General features: G+C 40.5%; 1 protein-coding gene across 12 annotated transcripts in view; it reads right to left on the bottom strand.

Moving 5' to 3' along the window:
* Positions 1-2210, bottom strand: part of LOC124157741 (spectrin beta chain, non-erythrocytic 2) — a 218640-nt gene extending 216430 nt beyond the window's left edge. For 11 of the 12 annotated variants that reach the window (XM_046532724.1, XM_046532725.1, XM_046532727.1 and 8 more), the window contains exon 1: positions 1250-2208. In XM_046532724.1, coding sequence (XP_046388680.1) covers positions 1250-1343 — 94 coding nt within the window. In that variant the 5' untranslated portion in view covers positions 1344-2208. Of the gene's footprint in view, positions 1-1249 lie in introns of all 12 variants that reach the window. The other variant, XM_046532735.1, reaches the window with a different exon arrangement.
* Between the last annotated feature and the right edge of the window lie 14214 nt (positions 2211-16424).

The raw sequence follows: 16424 nt of genomic DNA, 5'->3' as shown, positions 1-16424 counted from the left end.
ATTTGTGTTAATATCACTTTTCTTGGAATTAAAGAAAATTTCGTTCGGAACTAAATTTACTTTTGCTTCAAGGGGGGAGGGCAGCTACTCCCTCCTGCCCCCCGCTGGGTACGCCCATGCGTGGAGTGCAAAATACACTGAGTACACCGGTTCTCTTCTACAACGCGGCAAGTTCTCTCACACAACCCCGGGAAAATACCAATCGAAGTGGCCGCGGAGCATGATGAATGCAAGCGGAATACTGGTTGAAGTCTAAGTTAAATAATCCATCCATCCTATGCACATATACACAATTTCGTAATGTAAATAAAAACATTTTAAAGTGACCGCAAATTTATTATGTCTTAAAGTTAAAAAAAAATCTGGGGCACATCATCACCAGAGAAGAATGTAAAGGGGAAGCCAGCTAGACTCATTTTTCTTTCGGCAGAAAGCAAAATATTCAGAAACTACGAGTGGCACAGCAGGGAGGGGATAACCTTCCCCTCCCCCCAGAGCTCAGAGAAATTTAAATGTCATCCATTTTCCTTAATTGTATAAATATTACTTACAGAAGAGTGATAAGATTAATCAAATATCCCTCAGAAAGCCGTAAAACTTGCCATTTTGAACCATTAATCTTAAAAATTTCCTTTTTTCTTTTAAATATTCCCCCAGGCCTCTCATATTAGTTTCGCCTAAACCCCTCCCCCCCTAGCATTAATTCTTGGCTGCGCCCATAGAAATTGCTCATTGTATTTCTCCAATAAATACGTCAAGTCCTCATGATCACATACCGAGGAAAACAAAACCGATGTACGATGCTTGTTTTTCATCCGAGAATGCGCAAAGGGAACAGCGGTAGGACTTTTTTTCTATCAGTACGGAACAAAATGTACAGAACACACCGGTTTTATCTTAAGACGCGGCAAGTTCTCACGTACAATCTCGATCGAAGGAACAAGTGAAGGTAAGGACAGTGGTAACACTCATTTCTCTGTCAGTAAGGAACAAAACGTGCAGAAGACACCGGTTTTCTCCTTAGACTCGGCAAGTTCTCACGTACAACCTGGAGGGAATGAAACAAGCGAAGGTAGCCGCGGGGCATTAGGAATGTAGGCGGCGGACGGATGACTGGTTGAGAGTCTGAATCCGGCTCCCGCGGAGATGCTCAGGCGAGCCAGACGGCCCTGACGAGGCTGTGCCGACGACTGCGCGCCACGGTGGGAACACCCGTTTGGTCGTGGTGGTAGGAGAGAGATCAACTCACCGTATGCGATGGTCGCTGCAGAGGCAGGGACGTCCGTGTACCTCGGGGGAGGTGCCTCGTAGGGGACCCTGTAATCACGCGTCCTTCGACTCATAACCGGATTAAGCCACACTCGAAAAGATCACACTCAAAACACACTCCTTCCTTTAGGACCAGGGTGAAAATCTTCTCCTATCCACAAAACTCACTTCCTCGCCCTCTTTCTTCCAAACAGGACTCGAGAGAGGGGCCTTAGGGTCACATGGGGCCAACATGGGCCACCACGGTCTTCAACAATCAATCACTCCCGTTTCGTTGTCGCTATAGTATGCACAGTCGTTAGAAGAAAAGAACCGTGCCGGATGGAACAAATCCCCGAAGTAAGGTATCAAACCTTCTCGAACCACTCCAAATAAGATGTTTGACACGAAGAAGAAGGAAGAAACGTCACGGTCAACCACAGGGGATACACATTGGGCACATCTGCGGTGACATTTGTTCGCTAAATCGGAAGACTCTGGGAGCCTTCTTTCCGAATGTTAAGAGGCCGAAGAACGCCTTCGCAAGCACCAGCGCCAGGCCACTGAATCCTTCCAGAAGACGACGCGCGAACGGCAATAAGAGATGGACGCTAGAAGACACAAACACTGTCACGGGCGGTTCACGTTGCGCCTCAGAAAGAAAAACGGCGACCGCACGTTTTCCACGTCCAGGCGGCGGCGAGCGAACCCGACACACCTACATCAGAGTCGGTTTTTTTCGAATCGCGATATCACGAAAAGATGACTTTCGAATGGAGTCCGATTATTTATATTTTTTTGAGTTTCCCAGGAAGAGCTTACATACAACAGTTCCGACGTACACAGTTCCAGAGGCGACGTGAATTCGATAAACAAGTTAAGGAAGGCAAAAAAAAAACGTTGAACGCAACCCCACAATTCACTCCGTCGAAAGTGCACAACTCCTCTGAGGTGACTGAGGAGAAGCGCTGCCAGGGAAACTACGAGGCGGCGGTGGTGTTGGATTGTTACGGCGGCGCTGCGATCGCCCTGCGTCTTCAGCAGCGTGAACCTTTCCCCTCCGTGTCCTCCCTTCCTCCCTCCCTTTCTCCTTCTCTGGACACGGTCACAAACCAAGCGAGGCAGCCACTCCTCTACTCCCCTCAAAACTAGCAATCACTCACCCCCTTTAGAACTCCTCCCTCCCCAACCACCTCCCCCCCTTCGCCCCCGCCCTCGCTCTCTCACTGGCGGCTGAAGCCAAGGGAAAACGCTCTCTCCTTCTTTCTTGGCGGGGAACAGAAGAGGAGGAATGAATTCCGAACTTCTCTGCAAAGGAGGAAGGCTCCGGTCGAAGGAAATATTCCCATTGAACCCACCAAAGCGATCACTCCCATTACGAAATCGGCGTACGCACACCTGTTGTCGCCCAGCCTTGCCACTACTTTTGCCAATCCAATATAAAAAATAGTAAAACTGCCGTTTAAGTATTTCCGTTTTGCGTGTAATATTTCGAAGCCTTCCACGTGAACGGCGGTGGAATATTCGTGAATTGCCATGAGAAGAAATTCCCCTGGACCGGGAATCGAACCACGGACCTTTGGCTTTCAGGGCCACTGCGGAGACTTCTACGCCTACCAGCATAATACCTAACCTAGTACTATTTACCATTGGCGCACCCAGCTAGGGGCAGTAGGGGGCAGCTACCCTCAACCCCCCCAGAAGCAAAAATTGAAACGAAAGTTTTCAACACATTTTCTTTAAACCCACGAAAAAGACATGTAACTAAAATAGGAATAGAGGAAATAAAATCTTGGCTATTTCCGCATGGTAATTTATTATTTCCGACCATAGATTCGATGATTGACCAGTATATGTATTGCAAGAAAAAGAAAAAAAGGGATTGTTTGGGAAACCTCCCCCTACCAATCCTCACCTCCCTCTAACCAACATCACTCGGAAATTTACCTGTACCCCTCTCCTTGATAGTGTTACGCTGAATCGAAACCATGGCCGGTCACATAAAATTTCCATGTGGAAATAGCCAAGTTTTTAATTCTTCTATTCCTACGATAAAGGATTTCCACAAAGTTATGCCCTTTACTATTAATTATTGTAACTAAATTCATTTTACTTCAAGCAAATTATTTAAAAAACTAATAAACCGCTGTTATAGTGTTCTTAAAAAATTGGTTTCATTCACCATTTCCATGCTTAAATGTTACAATTTGAACAACAATGGCTTGACCACCCCCCTAGTTTTGATCCTGGGAGCGCCCTTACTATTTACATAGTATATCTAGTACCACGAGGCTCAGTACAATTGTCAAGGGAATTCAAGAACCTGAATAACGTAGTGGTCATCTCAGTGACTCAAAATGTCAAAGGTCCTTGGATCTATCCCTGGTCCAAGGGAATTTTTTCTAATAGCAATTTATGTATACATACGTTTTACGTTTAATACTCGATGTAATGATTTATCCTTCGTCCTATTAGCGTATTGTGGGAAGAAATTCGGATGAGAAAGTAAAAGAAAGATGCTACTTCTCACTCGTCCGACCACACCTTGAATATGCAGCGGGCATATGGGATGCGGTGCAGATTTAATCCTTGAACTTGATAAAATACGATTAAAAGCTGCGCGATTCGTCAAAAACGGCTACGGGCGTAAAGAAAGCGTTAAACAGGTGATAAACGAATTCGGCTGGGAGCCGCTAGAGACTATGAGGCTGCGTACAAGGCATAGTAGATATATTGACCAATTGAGTATTGATATCTTTTAGAGCGACACGGAGAACATCATATTAGAGCCTCTCTATATTCCCAGGTCCGACAGAAACGATAAATTAAGAGAGACATTTTTCTGAACGGATAGGTAAGGGAATTCGTTTATCCCCCACACGATGAAAGACTTCAATAAATGCTAGGCGAAATTTCATCAGAACATTTCCCTTTTTATCTATATCAACATCTACATTCTACCCCGTTGGCCGTTTAAAAGGCAGGTTGGAGGGGGGAGTTAGGACACCAGCCATTTGCGCATAAAAAGGAAACGCTCTAACGGAATTACCACTGGCATTTATTAAAGTCATTTACGTTGATGAAGTCTTCTCGGGAAATCAGCCGGGTCAGGATGGACATTGCTGCCAACGTTTCGAAAGCCTTCTCTGCCATCGTCATCCGGGCCAAGGCCGTCGAAATGTCGGCAGCAATGTCCATCATGACCCGGCTGATTTCCCGAGAAGACTTCATCAGCAAGATTCGCCGGGAAAGCACCAAATCCTTCAAGTCCTTTATGGTTCGTGGGAAAAAGGAATTCGCATATCTATGCGTTCGGCAAAATATCTCTCTTAATTTATCGCTTCTATCGGACCTGGAAATATAGAGGGGATCTAATATTATTTTCTCAGTGCCGTTCTTAAAGATATCCATTCTCAATTGTTCAAACAATGTAATCCTAGCGCGCAGCCTCCGAGTCTCCATGTAAACGGCTGGTGTACTAACATCACCCGCCACATACCTACTGAGGCGCCTTGCGGGGTAGTATGTAAATGTATAAAATCATCCTATAAACAATCTTTTTACTTAGATTTCACGGTGAAATATTTCCAGGCGAAATCAAGAATATTTTGAGAATCCTTCCCCCACTACTCATGCCATAGCGAAATCTCCGCACACGCACCTGTTGTCCCCTAGACTTCCCACCACTATTTCGATACCTCCACTGCAAAAACGCTCAACAATCGCCCACCAAATCAAATCCGCTCATCTAATAGCCCTACAATACGAATGCCCTCACCTTACAGTAGCCGTAGCATAAACGCTCACCTATAATTCTCTAAGCTTCGGAGGTGAGCGGTTATGCTCCGGCTGAGCGGATTCATGTTGTACGGCTCCTACATGAGCGGATTTGATTCTATGGGCGTTTGGTGAAGGTTTTTACAATGGAGGTATCGATTTCTATTCGCAAGAGAATACGGTGACATCTCCTTTAACAGGGTATGATCTATCGTTGGCCCTATTTGCATGATCATCGTAGAATTATTCTTCTCAAAATAAATTTCTCAGTGACATTTTCGCAGACGAAGTCTAGGATAGTTTGAGTGACCCTACGCACTACAGTAGACAATATTTTCATACTAACAGGTTATGAGGGACATTCTCTTACCTTGGGCCACCTCGAACTTCAAGGAATTCTATCTGGGGTGCCCGATGACTAGATAACAGAGATTAGAATCCGGGACCTTTCGCACAGCGGCCCAATGCTCCACCCACTGGACTACCGCGTACACAATATCAAAGCTAATACATAGAGATATGATGTTTACTGCAATAAATAAAATATATTCCGTAAAATATATTTTCTAAACGTTAGCGGTGAAAATGTTTATGTTATCTCTGAAAATAAAGCCTTTATCGTAAAAAATACGCCTTTGAAAGTTGAAATGCCTATGATTATTCGGATCCCAATGCAAAATAAGCTACTATTCTCTTTGTGCGTAGCATAAAATGAACGAAATATATGTCAAGAACAACCCGCAGATGTTACAGATCCTTTCCATCACTTCACAAATTACGCTTTTCAGCGTTTTTATGGCAAGTGCAAAGTGGATGCAAAAACATGGTTGCCTTGCCATGGCTCGGTAACTTAGGACCCCATGTTTACAGGACAAAAACTGCTTAAAATTGTCTCCCCTACCACCTCCTGAAGTAGTTCATCAAGTAAATTCATCCTGAAATACACCATATAAACGGTAATAATAATCCTATAATAGGATGACGTCGTCTTCGGGGCCTGATTGTACAAACGACATGCTTGTCGTTTTTTTAAACCATGATTTACGGTTTCTAGCAGCTATAGGACATAATCTAAGGTACCACGTGCGGGAATTTCCCCTTAACTACGCAGACATTGAATTTGGGGTTATTGAATTGGGTTTGGGATTTACTTTCGCATGGTTCATGTTCAGGAAGGCTTCGGTGCTCCTCATAGGAATTTTAGTCATCCTCTTGCAGCAAAACAAATATTTAAGAAATAACTCTTCCTCGAGTCACCACTGACTTACGGAAACTTCAAAATAACGGGTATATACTCTTGCACCATTACCATCCATTAGAGAAAGCATGTTAGAGAGCGTTGGCTTCGAGCATATCACAAGGAGCGCGTACGTGCACAGGACATAAACGCTTGACCTCAAAGAAACTAGTGTTTATCAAACATATAGCTGGAACACCCTAATATGAATAGTTAAAAGAGAGACTGCATTAGTTAAAGATTATACTGCACCATGATTACGCTATGAGTACAAGAGATCCTGGGCAAAAGGATTTAATTAAAGTTAAAATGCATAGAAATTCCGCAGGATTGATCACTATTGTCACCCAAGGATATAGACTTTAACATGGCTTCACGACGCATTATAGTATTAGTAGAGATTTTGAGAATACTCGCAAAAATTCTGAAACTTGAGATATTACTCAACTCTCCAACTCCCACAGGGAATATAATTTTGGAATCGCCCTTGAAATACAATTTCTACGCCCAAACTCAAGGATAAAATTAAATTAATAAATTTCAAAGGCAGTATTGTATAGTTACCCATTAATCCTGTATTTATGATCTCAATTTAAAATTGATTCTACGATGCATACCATCATGGGGAAGATATTTAGTTTTAAAAATTCATACGGCTTAAAGGTCGATTGGGTCTAATTTAAAATGGAATAATTGAGCAAATTTAGTTAAAATGTTTAAAAAATTTAAATATAACAATAATAAGAAGTACTTATTGAACATAATACACATTTACTGTTTTACACAAAGTCTTGGCTTAAAACTAAGGCATAAATCATGTCACTACGACAACTTGGTAGTAAAGGTATGATTCAAAGCACGTTCTTTTTATGCAAATATGAGAAAAAATTAAAATGCTAATGCAAAAACAAAATTGATTTTCGCAAAGCAATCTCGTGTTTCTTAGTTTGAGGAGGATATAGACCCACATAGAAATTTTCATCGAAATCTGAGACCCTAAGGTAAAAAACGTATGCTGAATTACAGTGGAATGACCCACATACCTTTACGTATATATCAATTGGCGAACCACTCTGATATTATTAATAGCCAAAATGTTGCTATAAATTGCTACTTGTATTTCTATTGGCTTAGGCAAGAGCTTACCGAAATGGTTCAAGAATGGCAGTACGTTATCTGTAAAAAAGGCCAACGGACTAAATTATTTTATTTCTTTCGGTTAATACGTTTCAAAGTATTCCTTGGACTTCATAGCTACAATAAATAAACACGGCAAAGATGACGCAAATCATATTAATATATCTTGCAAAAAGTTTTCACTTACCTTTACCACACTCCTAATTGTTTCAACACATTATCAAAATACTTTTTTCTAAGGAAGAGAGACTGAAGAATAATATTTAATAATAAAGGCACGTTTTTAAATCGAAACTAAAAGCTTGTGCTTGGTGGAAAGGCTACATATTAGCAATGAAAAACACTTTATTACTTCCAGTATTTATCTAATAATTACTTCCGGTTTCGGCTGTCACGCCATAATCAAGTACATAAATCCTGTATGTACATAAATCCATTCTGTATTTGATAATGACTTAACAGCGTAAACCGGTGGTAATTTTAAAATAAAATGTGGGAGTAACGAATTATTTTTCATTGATGAAAGGCACGTTATTAATTCACTATATTTTTTTATAATTAAAAGGGCTTTTCTTAATTTAAGAAAATAAGCAACATTTTTTATTAGTTTTCCTCTCCTTTCCCTCAACGCAAGTACACGGGAGCCGAGAGTGTCGTGAGTTTCGTCCCACGCACGGAATATTCCGGTCACGCACACTCAAACGCACGTTGAGAGCGTCGTCATTCCCCTGAATATCAGACAACATTCCAATTCTGCGGCCTCATCAAATACTCGGGCACGTCCTCGAGTCTTACCTCACGAGAATGCGAAAAATCGTGAAGAGGCCTCACGATAAACATGGGACAGGCAGCGAGAGTCCTTCGCGTGGAGGCGTTTAACAGGAGCACTGGAGTAGGACGAATCGCAAATGATTTCCAAATGACTGACAAATGCTTCAGTAACACTCATATTATTATATATTACTTCAAATAGAATTTTTTCATACAGAGAATTTAGGGCATGTTCACGGACTTTAAAGCGGGCCTTCTCTAGCCACGAGCAAGACAGATAATCACATTCATCAATGTCCTGGGTGGGGAAAAACTCATAATCTTCACTGGTCAAAAATCATAAGATTGATTTGACGCAGCTCTCCACTCAATTCTTGAATCAGCTAACCTTTTCACACCTACGTATTTCTTTTCTTTCACGTCCTTCTTTACGTGTTCTATATATATTCCATTTGAGGTCTTCCTTTTCTACTCTTGCCACCCTCTTGTCCCTCCACGATTATCTTCATCGGGTCAGTGACGTAACTATGGGGGAATGAGGGGATAGACTAAACCTTAGAGAAATAAAAAAATATTTAAAACTATTTTCAAGTTTTGACATATAAACTATAACTTTAAAAACTTAGTGCCAAAATGATTCATTATGTAGGTATTTCCAGGCATGTCATTTTTCAAAAAAATTCCCGGACCCCATAGCCTGGGGGTAGGGTTGCCAACCCAAGCCATCCCAACCCCCCCATTCAAAAGATTATTTCTAGTAACGCCACTCTATCCGGCCATCATGTCTCAAGATATGGCCAATACGACTGTCCCATCTTCTTGCCAAGATTTTCATGAGACTTCTCTCCCCTCCTAATCTTCTTAGGACTTTCTCATTACTTACTCGGTCGATTCATTTGATCTTCATTATTGTTCTCTAGTACCACATGTCGAAGGTCTCTACCCTTGATTTCTCCGCGGCTGTTATTGTCTATGCCTCACTTCCGTCGAGAATCATACTCCAAATGTAAGTTCTGATAAGTTGTCTCCTTACATCTAGGTTTAAATTTCCCGCTGTAAGTAGAATTTCCTTCTGTGTAACGCTCTCTTCACCTGAGCCATTCTGCAGATAATTTCTCTTCTCCCATTGCTAGTAATCCTACTTCCGGAATAACCCTCCAAAAACCCATATATTCGATATTCGAACCCGCTACCCCAGGAAAACCTAGCTATAAAAACCCCGCTGCCACTGAAGCCGGCAAAATATATGACTGGGGAGAGTTTATGACTTAGATAATCTACCTGAAACCTGAGAGATATTTATTTAGCAAACGCCAAGTAATAACTTATTTACAAAAATTGACAGGTTTGGAGGCGAAGAAAACAATGAATAAGACAAAAAATAAAGTTAGCATAAATAATAATCGGAGCTCTAACGGACCAGGGAAAAGGGTCGCAAGATCTCGAAAATGTGCATTACACAAGTACGTGAGCTATGTCTCCTTTTTTCTTTTGCGTCCACAAATATGTCAGTTTTTTTTTAGGTTTCGGGGAGGCTAAGCATATTATTCAACAAAAAAATAAATGTTATTCATTAACCCAAATGCGAGTTCATGTAAGAAATAGATCGCTTCCATGGAAAAAATTAGAACATTCTCTATATTTCTATTAAATATTAATCTAGTACCACTGAAATTATTAATTGCAAATGCAATCCTCGACGAATATAGCAGTATAATCATCTTTGTAATAGCACAGTGCCTTTACTATCAGTATTAAGAGAGGTTTATCTCAAGTTGAATCCTTATATGGAGTGAAAAAAACATCGAGTCAAATATAAATTCAGTGATGGATAAATAGGCCAAAAATATTTCAAGTATTTCCAAGAAAGAGAACAAAAAGTGACGAGAAGTAATAGGTGCAACAACGTGTTCAAGCACATTTTACGAGGAGATACGTGGTAAAATTCATAAGAATTGCTTTGTTATACATTGAAATAACACGAGGAAATTAAAATTAGTGAGTACCTTGTTGAAACTGTAACACACAAATTGAAGAATTCAGTACAGTGACGTAACTATTGGGGGGGGTGATGGCATAGATCCCCCCAAAAAGCCTCAGAAAAATAAAAAATATTTAAAACTATTGTCTAGTTTTGAAATTCAATAACTGCATCTGCTTAAAGTTAAATTTTAGCGCCAAAATGATGTATAATGTATTTCCAGTCATGTCATTTTTCAAAAGTTTCCCGGAATAAATTGCCGGGGAGGGGGAGGTCGCCACCCGAGGCATCTCATCCCCCCAAAGAATCTTCCTGGTTACGCCACCGCTTCAGTGCCAACATTAATAATTCAGTTAAATATAAAATAAATCTCTCAAAAAGACTACATCGGCAACTTCAACATTACAACACTATGAGCAACAGCGCCAGTAGGAGCCAAGACTTACGACCAACATTATCAAAGTTTCAACAATGGCTCATGAGGGGTTCATATCATTTCTTAAAGAAAAAACGAAAAATAATACCTGCAAGATGATTTCCAAACTGTTAAAATAATTCATCAAGATTATTTGCATAATTCACATCTATCAGCAGTCGAAGCCAAACCCTTTTACAATAGGGTAGTTTCCTTCATCAAAGAAAACGAAAGTCATTGATTGCGATTCGTTACCCACCATTACTGTATTCATAATATGCAAATTATTTCGTTTTAGAAATACCGGTTTAGACGAATGGCAATGGTCCATTTTTATCCTCATTTGAAAAGGGCCAGATTGGCGCCCATGCGATGCCACTCCACGTGACGTCACAGGGACCTAGTTTCTATACGAGAAGATAGGAGTTATACGTCGTCTCGGGTTACCAATGCATGCATGAGGCGCAGAGCTCAGGGAAACATGTCTCAATAATCACTTATTAAAACTGGCTAAGGTCGGAAAGTTTTCTTCATTTGATAAGGTATTAATAATCCTTATTTAAGCCAAGCGCTACCAGTCAGCAGGGTACTCAGCTACCCGCTAGCAGCCTGCGTCGTATCAGCGCTCAACTCGCCTCAAGGTCACCTCACAAGGCGGCAGCGGGAACCAGAAATACGTCGCACGGAGAGATTTCCCGACATTCATAGTTTCGCGTCGCGTTTTCGCGCGCTTGAAAATTTTCACTTTTAATTTAATCGCGAAAAATAGATATCGTCATTTAAAAATCTAAAAGCGTGAAATACGTACTCCAGGAGTAATAATCTTTCGATTTAGGCAATAAAAAAATAATAGGAAACCACCCTATTTATAAATAATGGTATACAACAATTTTCTATATTTCACGGACAGTTACGTATATTTACGCTAATTCATGTGCTAAGTTGCTTGAACAATTCGAACTTTCTCCTTGCAGTAAATATAAGAAGAAACTCACTAAAAAAATTGACTCTCTCTCAATGCTTTCATAAAAATGACCATATTATTTCTGTACTTTTTGAAGTTTTGTACACATATAAACTCCGGGCATTTTTAAGAAAAAATATACAAACAGACAAGAATTTGTGGTGAATATTATTCCTGATGATTTTCGATCATCATCATCACTGGTCAACAATCCTAGGATTGGTTTGACGCAGCTCTCCACTCAGTTCTCCTATCAGCTAATCTTTTCACTCCTACGTATTTCTTCTCTTTCACATCTCTCTTTACTTGTTCCATATATTTTGTTCGAGGTCTTCCTTTTCCATTCTTGCCTTCCACCTGTCCTTCGGATCAAATGATTTAATTCTCACCGATACGTGTCCTTTAGTAGGTATGTACTTCTCTGAAGTAGATACTTTAGTAGATATCTTTGCATTCCCTAACGTGACTGCATGCAAACTCACGTGTTTGACAGTGTTTTTATTACATTTTTCTACTTTCAGTTTCTTGCATGTGATGTTTGTAGGAGTGGAAAAGTGATTTTACCCATCAACGGTATTCAAAGAATGACATTGATCTTTGTACGCGTAATTCACAATCGACAGTTTGAGACAAATGAAAAAAGAAAGTGTAATATAAATTATATTTATTGAATAACAGAACTTAAAAGTTTCCCTAGTAATTTGCACGTTAAATAACAATTGAATCAAATGCCGTACATATATGTTTACTGATACAATAACTTGCTTCCATGAGGTTCATGAAATAACGGCTGGGATACCTTAAATTTCTGCCAATCAATGTCTTTCGACAATTCTGGTATTTTTTCCGATCATGTTACCGTTTCGGAAAACTTACCGGATGGTCAAATTCCTGTATTTTTTATGTCCCCTCATATCCACTAATATTTCATCTTATCTCTCTGCATGCTTAACTTCGTATCCGCTAAAACACGAACACAACGATGCGGAAAAAGATGTGAAACGAGACGACTTTTTTCATTCCTCTCCTAAAGCGATTTCGTCATTGGTCTGCGCACAGCGGTAATTTTGCGGTGCACTCCACGACTGTTTTCCGGGAGAGAGGGGGCAATGAGAGTCACTTTTTTAAAAGGCAGAAAGGATGCATTTTTCTGAAGTCGCCGCCGGCTTTGGTTCGCCACGTAGTCGGCCAGTCAGTCATTGACATCTCCGAGGCGAGATGCGTGAAAAATCCCCCGTGCAGCGCGGGGCCAATGGGGCGGAGCCGAAGAGAAACGAGTGGAATTCGGATCAGTGATGCTTCATCTTCCTCCAGATGATAGAGGTCGCAACCGTTTCCCGCACATCTTATGACCGTGAGTTAGGGTCGAATAAAGGTCCGTATTTCCATATTCGCCCAATGACCAGCAGGTAATTGTTCTCACCGCGTGTGGGGGCTGTGTGCGAGATACTCCTACTAGGTGCAAGTTCATGTGGTGGCATATGCGGCGCTTTTCTTATGCTATTTCTTCATAATAAGCATGTATTGCATTTCAGATATTTCTTCAAATTGGCTTTACATTTGTGGTGCATTCTTAAGTCTATTTCTTAGGTATATAACTTTACACCTACTCAGGATTCAGATGTATTTGAAAATTATTTGCCCCCGCCGGGATAAGAACCCTAGTCCACGGGGTGGGAAGCTCTGACAGTAGGAGACACCAGCCACTGCACAAACAAGATCCCCATCATTGTAAGTTTAGGCTAAATAATTGTAAATAAGAACACCCCATCATTTATATATTGTAAAAAACTATGAAATAAAATGCCCTTCCTTATGGAAATGAAATTCCCATTATATAAGTTAACAACATGGAAACCCTAGAAGTCGAAATCAGCTACTCAGTCACATAGGGAAAGACGTGATCTGTGATTTTTCCATTTCGATCTTGAACGCACGATTATAACTAAAGAGGAACCTCAAGTCTGCCTCTAAATGTGTTGTCACCCGCCGCGCATTTAAATGGATTTACAAAAGTTGCCACTCGCCCCGCTGACGGACAAAGTTATCAGGGTTTCTCGGGGAATAAGGTATAATTAAGGAGTTTAATCGAGATTTATATACAAAATGACATGAACTTTCAAATTCTTAAAAGCGCAATGCTATTCTTCGCAATAACAAACATCATACTGCAAAATAATGGAAAAAAAGTGGATCGCACTGCACTTCCCACCTCACCGCACCGCGGGCAATTTTGAAAACTGATTAAAATGCGCCCGAAATGGCAACGGATATGAGTCTTCTATGGGATGGAATCGGGCCTCTTCCATGCAGTCCTTGCTTGAACGAATTCGCAGAAGCCTCAAAAATCCGCTCTTGTTCATCGAAATCAGCAAGTCACACACGTCCAATGCCATATGCAGTAGGTTGTTCGCAAGGTAGGCATGATCGAGAGAGCCGACCTTTTGGGATTGCGTCATTTGGTGTAACCTTGACCGCTAGAGAGAGGAGTTCGAAAGCGGGAAGGGGAAGATGGCGGCGGCCGTCGCGATAGATGAAGAGCCACGAGTCCCAGCCAACGAATATCGGAGAGCGATGTTTTCACTTTGATCTGGTGGAAACGAAGCTACAATTAACGTCAAGCATCAAACGAAAATAATTTTGTGGAGGAAAGGGGTCTAAGGCTATTATACTCGATGAAAGTATTAAAATTAACTCACAATAACCGAAAAGCATTTTTTGTACCCAAAATGAACGTTAAACATGTAAATAAATATTGCAACTTTTCTTATTTATAATTACCTCGTTTTTACACCGTTAACACCTCTTCTACATGATTCATTGACAAGGGGACGAAAATAGGACCACTTTTTCAATTTTGGTAAAAGTAGATTGTTTTTTTAACTTTTTTCTTTAAAGATATCAAATCCTTTCAGATATATTTTGAGCTAAATATCATATGTAGGCTTATTAACCGGTGTTATATGTATTTTTTGGAATGATCGAATAAACAATATGATATCCGGATGCCAAAAAGAGACTGGGGGACGAAATATAGCGCCTTTACCTTATTTGTCCGCCAAAATGTATCCCAAAATTTTATGATAATCAGAATGGAGTTAAAGCCGTTTTCATTTTCCATGGTCAATTATTAAGTCAGACGGGAAAGAGATCACAATGTTAGCGGTTCAACCGGTACAACTTTACTAGGGATATTTTCATGCAAGAGAGTAAATGTAACGAGTTAATAGTTTCTACATTGATTATAAATAATGATTAAACTGAATGGGCACACCAAGCCACAATTTTAGATAAGCGGTTATGATAGAATATTTACTCAAAATGGCACAATGGTTTCAGTTGATCTTGGACAGTTTTAATGGGTCATAGAGGCCATAGGAATATTTAAAGTAGCAGTATCACATACAAATATAAGCTAAGATACAAAACAGTTTGAAGTCGAACACAAAGCGAAATGCAATATTTACATATGTTTAATGATTAATATATAGTAAATCATAACATTAATACTTTAAAATAATAAAAATGACCGTGAAAATGGGGGGCTCGCAGTACACCAATCGTGTATTCTTAATACGGGGCACAATGTCGCACATCTTTAATCTTATTCTCCGTCTGGAACGCAATAATTTCAGAATTAGATGCGGATTAATTTTCGCATATATCCATGCAATTTAACGGCTTCACAAGAAAATATTTTAAATGATCGTTAGTACGTATAGGTACTACCTTGTGCACTTATTATGATATTTAATATATATGCTAATAATAACTACTCAAGATAAATGAGTTCCTGATCAGTTAACCCTTTAACGCCAGGTGTGCCGAATTCGGCACATACCTCCAGAATCATTTTGCCTCAATAGTCAAGTTAGTTAATCCACTATTGCCCATTATGACGTTTTTGACACGCTCGAATCTGCTGACAGTAATCCAATTTTTAATAACTGTTTGATTATGATACGCAACTCTTTCTAATTTTATTTCACTAAGAACCTAATTCCATTAGACGAGGCATCATGGATACATTGCTGCTTGCTTTTTGAAAAAATAACTATTTTTCCCAGCATATTCTTTTTATGCAGCCAGCTGATGTTTGATAGTACCTAATAGAGTTATAAATTTATTTCCACATTGCGTATTGAAATATGTAATGGAACGTTTGAACGAGTTTGCTCTGTTTCCGGATGTCTTGTATACATCGCGATCTCCAACAGTCAAAGAATTCGAAGTAATGAGTTGTCCAGAGGATCCGGCAACAGGATGGCGGCGGGGTAAAGTCCTCGCCCGCCAAACAAGAGGTCGCGGGTTCAGGACCCACCTGGATTTGCTTGTATCAGCTAACTAGGGTTAAACTTTAATGATACAATTTGTTCCCACCCTGTATATTACAGTAATAATGTATTTTATTATCTCTCGTTCATATTTATTTAAGTATACCGGGACTAGCCACGGTGATAACTTTAACGGAGTCACCCGCAATGCACAAATTGTGCGAAAAATCCACAGAAGAAAAATCATTCGCCTTGACCGGGATACGAACCCGTATCCCTCGATTTCCGGCCGAGTGCTTTAGCCAGTTAAGCTACCGAGGCGTCATTCTCCCCTGTGGAAATTTCTCCCCGGTCAAGGCGAACGATTTTTCCTCTGTGGATATTTCGCACAATCTCTCATTCAATTTACAAACTTAAATAATGGGAGGGGAAAAGGCGTCATAAGTGGAATAATCTCTTTTCATCTAAATCCGACCCCGAGTGCAGTAAATTATGACCGAAAATACTTTGCGCAGTATGATCTTCCACTCCCATTTTGCATGCTCGGGGGAGCTGGTTGTGTGGGTCACCCGGAAGGGGCGCGGAGACGGCGCGCCGCGGCGTGCGTTCGCTCGCGACGA

This window comes from Ischnura elegans, chromosome 4, assembly GCF_921293095.1.
Source record: "Ischnura elegans chromosome 4, ioIscEleg1.1, whole genome shotgun sequence".
NCBI lineage: Eukaryota > Metazoa > Arthropoda > Insecta > Odonata > Coenagrionidae > Ischnura > Ischnura elegans.
This window is presented reverse-complemented; position numbering and strand designations above follow the sequence as displayed.